Below are 13,909 nucleotides of genomic sequence, written 5' to 3'. Positions count from 1 at the left end.
AGACACTGAACACCGAGGTTGGGTTGGCTCAAAGGGGCAGTGTAGACCTGGCAGTGGGGGGCCATGAGAGTGCCCAGAGCCCCCTCTCCAGGGCATGTGTGTGCCTGGAGCCAGCCCCCACTCTTTCTGGGCCTTTTTCGGAATGTCTATTTTGCCTTCTCTTGTTTCCTGGGAGGCAGAATTTGAATTACAAGGGCTATTATGATTATCCAGAAAAAGAGCCTTACGCGCATCTGCTAGCAGATGCCTGTCATTTTAATTTTATGCTTGGTCTTAGACATTTTATATAAATCAAGTTGATGAAACCATGGTTTGGCTTTAATTTCAATGTTATTTTATCTCATTAGCCTGTTTGCTGACATAATGGGGAAAGTTCCCCTCTTAATGTTTTTCCCACATATAAGAAGCAGATTTTAAAGTCTTTGCCGAAGTTCTTTAAAATGAGGTTTCTCTAAATGACTTTCTTGCATTTGGAACTCTCCGGAATCCAAAACAAGTGACTTCTGGCCCTGGGCAAACATCATAAAGAGTGAATTTTATCCCAAGGTACAGAAGCTCCCCCCCGGCCAGTTGTCGTCTTCTTGCCGTTTAAATAGATTATGAATGGAAAGTATTCATCTTTCAGTTGTGTGTTGGAAAAAGATGCCTACAGACCATAGCTAGAAATACCCTCTAGCTTTCTCAACAAGTGGGAGACAGCCACGCTACCATTTGACTTACCCATTTCATGTGGAATTTCGTGACACAAGATGGCAAGGGTGGTGGTCGCTCCTGACTCAGATGAAGATGAGAAGGCCGCTCCTATCACCAGACCATCCGCAAAATTATGCAGGCTGTCCCCAACCAGTATCATTATTGCTAACAGGCTAATGGTTTTGCCTGAAGAACCAAATTAAGCGAGAAACGTTAGCAGGGCGCTAGACATGTCATGGAACCCTTCGCATACAACCAACTCCCCCATTTTCTCTCGACATTTCTTACATTGTGTCAAATTAAGCAACCCTGCTTTGGTTCAGCTTTTCAAATAAGTCAGGACTGGAGATGCAAATATGGTAATTGACACATTCGGCTGCACGATCATTGTTTTCCTAACGGATCTGACTCGTAACGAGATAAATTATGCATGACATTCACTATTCTGTCACTTTGTTCAGCTATCTCAAAAGGAAAAAATTAAAATAATATTGTTATAACCTTCCAAAATACCACCAGTGACCTCTGCACGTGCACCTTTTGTAAAGCACTTTAAAATAATTTAAGACCCTCCCCGTAGGATGTTGTTAAAATTGAGGCTGTTTTCCAACACTCTCTCCTCTGGGTCAGGCTGTCCTTGGTGTTAGCTGGCTGGGCTACACTTCTGCCCGTTTTCTGCTCATTGAGTTTCCCTTTCTGTTTGGCACTCATGGACTTCCCCAAGTCTCTTGTTCATGCCCCAGGTGTGACCAGCACAAAACCATGGACAACTCTGCTGGCCCCCAAATCAGCTTTGGAACAATTAGTTAGTGTTCTTATCTTTCCAAAAAATAACCTTCAGGACTAGAACAGGCAGATATCGAACAAAATAAAGAGAAGCTGTTTTCATGGGATTCCATTACATAATATACATTATCTCATTAGTACAGAGTCACAGAAAATAATTACTATCATATTTTCAATCATAAATTGGGCCCAAGGTTTCAATGGACAAAATTTCTGCTTTTAAAAACCTAAAACTGTATATTGGCATAACCTCCTCATGGAACTGGACAACTAACACATTCAAAAAGTACTCCTAGGATAACACTTATTTTCACAGTAAACCACCCAGGGATGACATTTGATAAGAATAGCTATTCAAGGGGCGCCTGGGTGGCTCAGTGGGTTAAGCCGCTGCCTTCGGCTCAGGTCGTGATCTCAGGGTCCTGGGATCGAGTCCCGCATCAGACTCTCTGCTCAGCAGGGGGCCTGCTCCTCTCTCCCTCTCTCTGCCTGCCTCTCTGCCTACTTGTGATCTCTCTCTGTCAAATAAATAAATAGAATCTTTAAAAAAAAAAAAAGAATAGCTATTCAAATCCATTTCTATTGTCCAAAACTTCACTAATTACTGTTTAATTACTGTTTAATTAATGTGCTGTTTGACCAGTGTAGGTAGTAGCTGTTGTTGCTGTTAGAAGTGAACCCAGGGGCACCAGGGTGGCTCAGTGGGTTAAAGTCTCTGCCTTCGGCTCAGGTCATGATCTCAGCGTCCTGGGATGGAGCCCCGCATCAAGCTCTCTGCTCAGCGGGGGGCCTGCTCCCCTTTCTCTCTCTGCCTGTCTCTCTGCCTACTTGTGATCTCTCCCTAATAAATAAATAAAATCTTTAAAAAAAAAAAAAAACTAAACCCAGTGTTCTAATACTTTTACACTCAGTAAAACTAGAAAGGGGATATCTCCTGGTTTCTATTATGTGGTCTAAGACTATGGGGGCACTGGGCTATAATATGTTTTCCACTTTGTCTGGACGATACAGTTCAACTCATTTCACATCCCACACCATAAACTAAGTACCCTCAGTTGAGTAAACGGCAGATAGAGCCCAGGCTATCAGCCAGGAGACAGATGTAGTGGCCACCCTGAAAACATGTCCCAGGCATTTCACTTCTGAAATTCATGTTTCTTTAGACCTATCCCTGTAAGATGAACTTACATCCTTCTTGTGGTTTACCAATACATTTTATTCTTTATCAAAAATGAGAAAATTTCAGATAATGGTCACATAAACACAGAATAAATATCAAATGATCGAATTCAGGGAGTTCTTATTGGCATGGCCTGGAAACTCTCAAAATCTTATAATCCTACCAGGTCGCTTTGCCGTTCCTGCCAATTTTCAGAAATAAAGCTCTTCTTTGTGGAAATAAAACAATTTAAAATAATACATTTGGCAACATTGCAGCATGCAAATACATTGTGATTGCCATGTACTTTAGTGTAGTTTTGATACAAGTAGCATATCTTCAAATGGAAAATTTTCACTCAATTTATACTCTGCTAAGAAACAGTATGGCTATTTTTGTTTTCTATTATTTTATTACCTCTAATTACGGGTTTCTAAATGTCAGATCACAGACATGTAACAAGCCACAGGCAAATACATATTTGTAATGGAAACCCCATAAGCACACTGTATATCATGTTTAAGGTAATTTACACATGATTCAGTGGAAGATAAGACCAGCATCCACTGGTAATCTAATGTACTTATTACAGAATTATCAATAATATTTTATCTTTGCTTATATACCTGGCAGTCATATTCATTTCCACATTTCTAACTTATCTGAGGTTTCACATGGTGAAACGGGGGCTGGACCTTGTATCATGTTACTTTTTGTTTATTTAAATCAGACTGTGGGTAGGATGTTCACATCCTGTCTTTTGAAACACAAGCCGAGTTCCACCAATGAGGTAATGTGAAACAAGTAATCAAATATTTGAAGCTAATTCAATAGGTTCCTGGCAAAAGGGCAGTTGAGTAATCAAATTTGGATTTGTTCACTGTGTGTTCTGTATGCCAAGCTTGATATCTGAGGTGGAAAGATAGGAGGCTTCCAAAATCCTTGAACAGGACCATCGCTAGTCCCTGATCTAGTATCTGCCAATGCACTCCTACTATGATGGGGTGTATCCTTCTCCCCTCTTCCCTTCTTTCAAAAACGATAGTGAAGAAATGCCCACTGCAGACCAACTAGGTGCAAGGCATTCTAGACTCTCTTCTGGAACTAAAGATTTAGAAGGAAAAATATTACTAGCCATGTCCTGAAAGTGGACTTAGACAGACTACATAATCACATATTTTGAATCAAATAAATAAATTACCGAGGTTAATATATATAACACATTTAAAATAGTGATCGTTACAATCGTGTTCGATCCTTTAGCATCTATATCCCCAACCACATTGCAAACTAGGGATAAAAACCATTATTTTTCTCTCCCGTGCACGCATTGGTGCCCAAAACACAGCACAACTTCAAACATTTCTTGAATGAATGAAAGAATGTAAGAAGACACAGATGCATGAAAGAATGAATGAATGACCATCATGAAATTGTTGGTCTACTAGCATTTGTAAGTTTCAGTACTAGAGCTTACTAGCTGTGAAATCCTGGGCAGTAACTTACCCTCTCAAACAGTTTGTTTCTTATTTTACTGGGATAATAATTGTTCTTACTTTATTCAGTCATAGGAGTATTAAATAAGATAATCCATGATGTGTGGAGCACTATGCATGGCATAAAATGTTAGCTATTTCTATTACGAGGTAACTAATCTATTATAGTAGAATGGGAGTAATTAATCATGACAATTTAACATTAGAACACTGAGAAGCTTGTGTCACAAAAGGGTACTATCAGTAAGAACCACTAGGCAGATTTGGAAATAACAGATGAAAACTGAAAGAGACCAAAAGAATTCAGAAAATTACAGAAATATAAGCCAAAAGGAATAAAGTGGTCTACAAAATTGGTACGTTAAATTCAGAAATAGGGGAAAGCACAGAAAGAAAAAAGGTTGGTTGAAATTTCTATGAACAAGTGAGTTGTAGAATAAGATCCAAATGATGAGTTATCTCTGATTTGACCTCCACCGTTCCAGGGACAACATCATACATGAGACAGACGTTTGTACCAAATTTCAGTGGACTGTGACAGAAGTCTCCAGGCTTCATAGAAAAAGAAGTAAAAGGCTCAATTATCATGCAAACATGAATTTTTTTAAATTGATATTTAGTTGACACTAGTTTCAGACGCAGAACATAGTGATTCTGCAAGTCTATATTATACGCTGTGCTCAGGATTTTAAAGGAGCCTTGATTACATATGGATTTACAGCAATTGTCATTCCCAGAGGATCAGTTTTAAACAGTTTAGGAAAACATCATTTTTAAAGAATGGAGTACAACATATCAATGCTCAGTGCATGTGAAAGACTGATAGGATTGAGTATTAAATATTTTCTCATAAAGACTGTAACAGTGAAATGCAAGCCCAGGAAGAAATCTACATGATTTCCTCGCATTATTTTCAAACAGACATAACCCTGTTCTGTGGTACTTTCTATATTTAAAGTTTAACTGTTGAAAATTGGTACTCACATTTTCTGTCGGAGGCCGTCAGACTGCCTACAGGAATTTCAGCTGCCTGTGAATCTTCTGGGCCTTTCTATTTTAAATTAAAAAAATAATAATAACTGATGAAAGATTAGCATTGCTCATCATTTTGGCGTAAAACTGAAACACCTGGAGAGTTACGTTGATTTTTAAACATTCGAATATTCTGGGATGTATCAGAACTTCGAAATTTCATAGGCAAGCGTAGATGGTAAAGCCAAAGAGCTGGAAACGAACTTTTTGTCCTGTGTACCTTTAGACGAAAATAGCTTTCTTACGTAGATCAGACCCTTCCACACATTGCTAGAGGCTACCGAGACAGTCTGTAATTCAGGCTCTTAAATTATGTAAGCCTTTATGAAACCCGAAAGCTGTAGAAAAAAGAAAATGATTCTTGATTCTTGACTTAGTTGGACACTTCTGTATGGTGAACTGTGGGTCTAGGATTCCTTTTCTGATCCTAAAGCACATTGCGTATTGTGGATAGGGAACAAAGCTATGCACTGCCTCTCCTTACTCCTGAGAGCATAATACTCTGTTCCGGGGGCTTTGCCCAAGAGTAGAAGAATCTCACTGATGAAGAAAGTACAGCAGACTTACAAAAGATAGAGATTTTATGCTTTTCTAAAAATTCTTTCATAGGACAGAGAACTAAGATTTTGAAATTGACTTCTGTGAGTTAAGATGACGTGACTTTATTTCAGAGATTGACTCATAGATCAATTTTGGCAAAGTCATTTCCCTTCCCCGGGCCTCGGATTTCTCATTCTGTGATGTGAAAGAATATTTTTCATAATATTTTTCATAGTATTTTTCTTAAGCTCATGTTACACCCCCTTTGCATTTACGAAAAACCTACACTAGGACCTGTTTTCACGAACTGAAAGAAATCAGAAAGGGATTTTTGCTTTTACGGAAAAAAGTCAAAAGCAGCAACAGCGTTCGGCATCCGTTTCTTGGCAAGGTGAAAGCGGCAGCACGCACCCCAGCCTTGAGTGGCGCTACCAAGCGCTTTCCCCGGGAACTGCACTCAGTATCTCAGCATCAAGCCACCAGACCTTTAACCTGTGATCTGTGACCTGTGACCTCTGATCTGTGAGCATCTGTGCTTTATCTCGATTTATTGTGCACACCTGTTAGCAAAATGTGTCCTAAGGTGTCAAAAGGTCCCAAGAGAGGTTATTACTTTTTTGTGTCTCGGAATGCTCACACATTCTTCCATGTAAATTAATGATAATTGCTTCTTTATACCATTTTGACTTACAAAAGGTTTCATAGGAATGTTCTTCTTCTTCTTTTTTTTTTTTTTTTTTTTTTGGATAGTGAGGGAAACCTGCATCTGCCTATTGACCACATCCTTTCAAAGGTAGTCACAAGGGCACCTGGCTGGCTTAATTAGAAGAGTGTGCGACTCTCCATCTTGGGGTCGTGAATTCATGCCCCATGTTGAGTGTAGAGATTACCTAAATAAACTTCCAAAAAAAGCTTTGAGACAAATTTAATGTGAGGCATAAGCATCTTTTTGAAAAATGTGAAACAGAGAATATAAACTTGTATGTCACATATTAGAACAGTAGCAGCTACTCAAAAGATGCAGTAATGGGCTATTTTTGGATAAGTGGCTGAGAAGTAAGGTATGACCCAAAGGACATAGGGTAAGAGTGAACAAGAAAACAAAGTGATTTTTTTTTTAACATTACATCGAAAGCCAGGTTAAAATCAAGAAGTTCTATAGTTCTACTAGAAGACTACTAAAAGTTCAAATATTTATTCTAGAATTTTTTCCCCCAAAAGCCATATACTATGTAAAGGAATTTAGAGGCAAGCATCCAGGACTCCTTGATTGGTGAGAATTATGAGTTCCCCTCCTTCCAAAAAATCCGGGAAATTGAACCAAACAATCCTAAAAGCTCATACTATTTTTATTCACTTAAGGGTGATCCTGCAGCTAAAATAACAAAAGGACTATCTTCTTAGTGAGCTAGCTTATTTAAAGAGTTTAAAACTCACTAAATTCGCATCGGAGATTTGCTCAAATACATCTTGGGATTCTGAAACCCTTCACTGAAACAGAAGAAATAAAGTCGGCCTGAAAGTGATTTTAAAACTAATATCAGCCTGAAATTACCTTCTTCCAAGCCACCTGTGAAGTATCTACACAATAAACATAATAAGGCTTTTAAAAATTGCTTGTTTAAGGGGATGGTTTCGTTCATATTTGAGTTAGCTCTAGATCCGTAATCTCCCGGCCGACTTCCCTTTGCTGTAGCAGTGTCTCAGGTTTAGCACCCTTATCTCTAGGTTAGGAATCTACCCTTGAACTGTAAACACTTCCCCCAAGGCCATGGTCAGAGGAGGCAAGTTTTCTACTATTTGTTACTTTCATATTTTTTCCTGTCCCTTTACTTATTACTTTGAGAACGAGAGTGGGAACATTGTTTTAAACCTAATTGGAGGTTGTGTTTTGCAGCTTCTCACGGAATATTTGTCCTGGAAAACTCAATGTAACAGAAACCACTCACTATAAAACATCTCAGGGGACAGAATCCATTCTTCACTGCAGTATAAAATGATCACCCCACTCTTAGATGCTCTAATTCCTTGTTCAACATTTATTTGGCCCCATCTAGTCATGGATAAGGATGACTCAGGATGGAAAACCTTAAGGTCAACTTGTTTATGAAAAACTTTTAAACAAAATGATTGAGATACATATTATGTCTATCTGATCTTATATGTTTCAGAGTGGTGTAGATAGCAAGGACTTGAATTTCTGGAAAGGCTTTTTCCTCTTTAAAACAGCTTTTAGGTGCTTAGCAAAGTTTTCCAAGCTACTTATCATGGTTAAGAAAGGCAAATCAGGAGTGAATTTGTTTATCTATCCTACTGATTTTCAGCTGTTCATCAAAGAATAAAGGAAAGAAGGTAATCAAATCAGTAGAATACCTCAGATCAGTAACCTACCAACTGGATAGTTGAAGCAGATTTGCCTCTGCCTGACTGGTCACTTAATTCAGAGTTGAGTGCAAGATGGTGGGAATGTCCCACATGCCCATTAACCAACGACACGCCCTGCTGGATGAGGATGGTTTAAAATTAGTGCTGAAGCTAGAAGAACACAGGTGCAGCCTTTGTCAGTTTCATGGTTCTATTTAATACTGTGCTTATTGGCCAAAGTGGTGGGTGGCACACATACACATACACACACGCCCCCCAAAAAAAACACTGGGAAGAGGTACCCGGGTGGTTCAGTGGGTTAAAGCCTCTGCCTTTGACTCAGGCCATGATCTCAGGGTCCTGGGATCCAGCCCCACATCCGGCTCTCTGCTCCGCAGGGAGCCTGCTTCCTCCACTCTCTCTGCCTGCCTCTCTGCCTACTTGTGACCTCTGTCTGTCAAATAAATAAATAAAATCTTAAAAAACAAAACAAAACACTGGGAGGGGCACCTGCATGGCTCAGTTGGTCAGGCGTCTGCTTTCAGCTCAGGTCATGATCCCAGTGCCCTAGGATTGAGCCCCACGTCAGGCTCTCTGCTCCTCGGGGAGCCTGCTTCTCCCTCTCCCTCTGACTGCCACTCCCCTTGCTTATGCTCTCTCTAATAAAGAAATAAAATCTTAAAAAAAAAAAAGCACTAAGAGAATTTCATCCTGATAAATACTTGCTAAAATGTCTCACCTTGGAGAAGCACAGGACTGCTCTGAAACATCGTTCATATTCCAAAAGCCTTAAGAATGAAACTTTAAATGTCTAGTTATGATTTTAAAAGATTTGAGTGGTGGTAATTTTTATATTGCCTTTTGAATTAACCCCCAAATCATATTTACTACAAAATTAAATTTTGCATTCTTTCTGATGGGGATACCAAAGAATGATAACTGAAACTATATTACACCGTAACTATGAAATTAATATCTTCAGAAATGTATTCATCCACTAAAGCACTGTACCTTCTGAAACATTTGCATTCTTTTTATTTTACTCAACATAATGAGTCTTGAAGTTCTGTTCTTTTTTTTTTTAAGATTTTATTTATTTATTTGACAGACAAAGATTACAAGTAGGCAGAGAGGCAGCAGAGAGGTGGGGGGTGGGGAGCAGGCTTGCCGCGGAGCAGAGAGCCTGATGTAGGGCTTGATCCCAGGACCCTGGGATCATGACCTGAGCCGAAGGCAGAAGCCTTAACCCACTGAGCCACCCAGGTGCCCCGAAATTCTGTTCTTAAAACTCGTTTTAAGTTCCCTGACAGGTCTAAGGACAATCTGAATAAGTTCTAGACATTTTTGGATGGCCAGAGTTTATTGCATTCATTTCTATCCTGGTTAAATTTCTAATTATTACACACAGGTTAATATGTTGACTTTGTCATTTAATTTTCCCAGGCTGACAATGCTAATCTGTTGCGGACAAAGAGGATCTATTATTGTCTTTTGTGCTTATTGACATGAGAACCCCTTCTGTGGAGGTTAAGTTGTTGAACATACAAGGGTCGGGACTGTGATCAAACCTAGCGTTCCTAATTTCTGAATTATTATAGCATCTTTGCTTCGGCTCCAGGACAAAGAAAAACGCTGCTTCATTAAAAAAAAAAAAAAAAGACCATTTCAACAGTATTTTATTTACTGTGATAAGTTTCAAATAGAAAAGCTGAAAGAACCGTAACGTGATCACTCAGAAACTCACTCGCAAGATCCTTAACATCAGACTATAAGCGTGTTACCATCCATCATCCCTCTGTTCACCCATAAAACCATCTTATTTTTTGATGCACAGAATCTGAATCTCAGATAAATTTAGGGATAATAACAAACAAGTGATCGATATTTTTAAAAGACTGAAGAGACATTATAAACTATGTGAACAAGGAGAAAGCCAGAAAATAAGTGGAAAACCACATGGGACAATAGAGGCCCAGGACCCTGTAAAGAGAATTAGCTTTATTTTAGTCTCCTAGAGCTGTTTGCACACATTTACCTTTTTAACCACCCCACCAGTTAATCTATTGGCTGATGGGATAATGTGTAAGAGCAAAACGAATCCATTAAAAAACCATACTGCATTTTGTGTTTCATCACAGACGCAGAAACTGATCAAACACGGACACAATGGATGCAATTATTCAGCTGGAAAAAAAAAAAAAAAGGAAGATCTGCCGCAAATCCCATTTCTGAGCTCCTTGTTTTTATAATTTTAAATGCTTTTAGGATAGAAAATGATGGGTAATTTTGTGAATTTTCTAAGTTTTTGTCTGCATGTTTATTTGTTTTGGGTTAGGAAAGACATCCAAATGCTGATTAGTAGCGAGGCTTTGGGCCCCTTCATTCCCAGACATGAAATAGTCTCCTGTTTCTGAACTAGCTACAAAGGTCAAATAGCGGGTTTTAACAAGTACCCTAACAGGCCAGCAGTGGATGTTTAAAAATATTAATAACCATACTTACAGGAAAGCTGCCAGTCAGAATAATCTGCGTGTTCTGGAAATTAGAGCCCCAACCCTTACCTAGAGAACCTTATGAAGATGTCAATTACGTTTCAACAAGGACTTTTGAAATAAAAGATGAGTATTATGAAGCTCTAAAGCAAAAGATAAATAAAATTTGAAATATACCTCGGTATTTGGTGATATCAGAAGAATAAAACATTTTTCTATCAAGAAAAATCCATAGATGCCTCCAATTAATCCTAACAGTTTCCAAATATGGCCTTTGCTTTCATGGAAATGTCCGAACTCTGAGCCTTCCTGCTTATGTAAACCAAGAACCTTTATTAAAAAAAGGGGGCGGGGGGAGACACAAAGAAATAACTTTTGATGACTTAAATATTAATGAATAGGTCCAGTATTAAATATATTCACCTTTCCTTCTGGGGAACCCCATGGTCATTCAGAGCCCAGTCTGTTCTCAGTTGTATGCGTACTTCCACTATCTGATGTGATCAGGGTCAAACAAAATGTGTACAAGAGAAAAGAAAGGAGAACCAAATTTTCATATATTCTCAGTACCCTCTCCCAGAGTTCAATCCGTGTCTATTTGCCCAGCAAGTCTTTATAGCAGATCAATGTATTTTATATCCCAAAGAAAGAAAAAGATATATTTCATCCAAGGTTTATCCCCCCACACCCACTGCAATTAAAGAAAACTTATAATATCTGAATATAAATATTCAGATAAATGAGAAATCTGCCTGAATGACTTCTTCCACAGAGTGTATACTATATACCCAGCAATACTGTCAGCTTTCTGGGAAACAAAAGGATACAAGAAATGCATTAGGAATTTTCTTCTAGTTGACTCATCCCATTGGTTGACCTCATGATTTCTTGTGAGTTGGTAAATCAGTATGTATCATATTCCCTCCCAAGGAGAAGGCAGTTTGGGAAACAGCTCAGTGGTTTCTACATTTAGGATGTTACTGACCACCAAAGTAAGAAAAAGAAAAAGAAATTTCATGCACACATATTGTACATATATGCGTTCATACATACTTCATACTTGTGCATGTGTAGGTGTGCATGCACACATGCATTTGAGGACAAGTGTAAGCGTGCATACATATCCAAGTATATACACTGAGTTTACGAACCTAACTAGAAACCAATATACGTTACTCAACTTTTCCCTCTGGTAAAGATATTAAAGGACACCCATCTCATATGGATGATGGTGTTATTTCCTAAAATAATGGACACAGCAAGTTTACAAAACAAAACAGTAGAAAACCCCACAAGCTCAGAATAAAATCTAGACCTTTAAGTTGAATGCATTTTACTAGTTGAGGAAAGGAAATCATGACAGTAGTGTGTTTTTCCTGTTTCTGTGCGGCCCCTGATTTTTCTAGCTTCCCAAACACTTGGACTGCACCTTCTCCTTCCTTTCCCCAGTAACCTTTATCCACAGGTCTTCCCTCAAGTAAAACAGTTGCCTTCCGATCTTCAGGAGACCTAGCTGATCTTTTAAGGTCTTCTCTGGAACATGTCTCTGCAGTACGAGCTGACGCACTGCCCCCCAATCCGCCTAAGTCCACGCCTGCTCTCAGGAGCCGCATGCCCCCTTTGGGGGAGGGACAGGAAGCTTTTGCTGTTTTTGCAGAATCCTAGGCCATAAGCAGCTCTGCAACGACTAAAGGGACCTAGGAAAAGGCCTCGGCCACTGCCTCCAGCCAATAAGCCCTGAAATATTTCCAGAAAATTAGATTACAAGGGAAATTAAAACAAATAATGGTTTGTTTCATTTTCCAAGGCTCACTTTGTGATTTTTCAGAACATCTAATCATTTTTGAGCCTCTGAGCAACAAGAGTGACCCTGTAGGAAATTGCCAGAGGCCCGTGGAAATTTTTAACATCTCCGGCTTTGCAAGAGGGGGGCTCATTTGCCCATCATTATCCATCCCAGGAGATTTCAGAGGGAAGAAACAACCTCATCTCGAGCCCCTTCTGCCTTAACTCTTGCATCTCGGGTCTTTGTCCTGTCATTTCTGACAGATAAAGAGCCTCAGAAGAATTTAGCAAAGAGCCAGCTTCCTGGTACTTATATTTTGCTTAAGGAAAATCTAGACGTTATTAGGCAAAAAAGAAATTCATTTTGTTGGTTCGAATGAAGACAGCTTATTGATGGTGCAAGACGGGCGCAGGCAGCAAGGGGAGGAACAAGGGATAATGAAACGTCCCCAAGCTCCCAACCCCGGGAAACCACTCCCACTCTTAGGGCAGAAAGGGGGAAGGTTGGAACTCATGTTTCTGCAGCTCGGGGCGGGGGCGGGGGCGGGGGCGGGGGGAGGGCATGCGTCCCACGGGAGCTGGAGAATTGTAGGTAACCCGCTGCTTCTAGAGCAAGCGCAGAGCCAGGAGGCATGGGGAAGAAATACCCCTGCCACTCTCTCCTCCTGCCCTGGCTTTTCTGCTGCGCCTCCCATTGGCTGAATCCAAACAACAGTTCAGCCCACAAGGCAGCGGAGGAGGCACAATCTTCTGGGGCAGGAAAAGAGCAGCAGAGAAGGCAGAGAAGGGATCCGGTAAGCGTCAGGGACTACTGAAGAAAACTCAGCACAAACATCTTGCAGCCCACTCATTTTTATTGAACAGATAATTAGTGGATACTTCCTGAATGTCTCTTAAGACGAATCTGCCCTTGGGGCACCTGGGTGGCTCAGTGGGTTAAAGCCTCTGCCTTCAGCTCAGGGCATGATCCCAGGGTCCTGGGATCGAGCCCCACATAGGACTCTCTGCTCAGCAGGGAGCCTGCTTCCCCCTCTCTCTCTGCCTGCCTCTCTGCCTACTTGTGATCTCTGTCTGTTAAATAAATAAAATCTTAAAAAAAAAAAAGACAAATCTGCCTCTGATTACCTTTTTCGGTTTATTTCAAAAATAAGAGTAACAAGGGGCAAGCCTAAGGATTGGTTCTTTCTTTTCCCCACCCGGTAAGTGCTTTGGGGAAATGATACTTATTCCCAAGGAAGACACTGGCCAAGTCCCTGTGAAATTTTGCATCGACACCACCAGTGACTCAATGGAAATGGAAATTAGCAACACTCCATAGAAAATGGAACAGAGTTACCTGAGGGATAAGATGGAGCAGAGCATCCCCAGAAAGTGTCCCGACGGCCAGACCTACAAACAGCTGTAAAATCAGCCTGTAGTTCTCCTCACAGCTGTGGAACAGAATCAGCGTCGTCCCGAGCATGGAACCCAGCGTGAGCAAGGCCACGGCCGCTGTGCTGTAGCCATATTCTAAGCCAAACGGAGAGTGCAAAGGGATCAGTGTTCATCACCTGTAGTGATGC

General features: G+C 40.2%; 1 protein-coding gene across 1 annotated transcript in view; it reads right to left on the bottom strand.

Annotated features, from left to right (window-relative positions):
• The window catches only part of SLC39A12 (solute carrier family 39 member 12), a gene marked incomplete at both ends in the record, with an annotated part of 83,912 nt that overhangs the window by 26,326 nt on the left and 43,677 nt on the right, over window positions 1-13,909 (bottom strand). The window contains 5 exons of the mRNA XM_080811391.1: window positions 721-879; window positions 5,119-5,185; window positions 8,098-8,208; window positions 10,740-10,892; window positions 13,684-13,856. Coding sequence (XP_080667517.1) covers window positions 721-879; window positions 5,119-5,185; window positions 8,098-8,208; window positions 10,740-10,892; window positions 13,684-13,856 — 663 coding nt within the window. The remainder of the gene's footprint in view (window positions 1-720; window positions 880-5,118; window positions 5,186-8,097; window positions 8,209-10,739; window positions 10,893-13,683; window positions 13,857-13,909) is intronic.

The sequence above is a fragment of the Martes martes genome, assembly GCF_963455335.1.
Source record: "Martes martes genome assembly, chromosome: 8".
NCBI classification, from domain to species: Eukaryota; Metazoa; Chordata; class Mammalia; order Carnivora; family Mustelidae; genus Martes; species Martes martes.
This window is presented reverse-complemented; position numbering and strand designations above follow the sequence as displayed.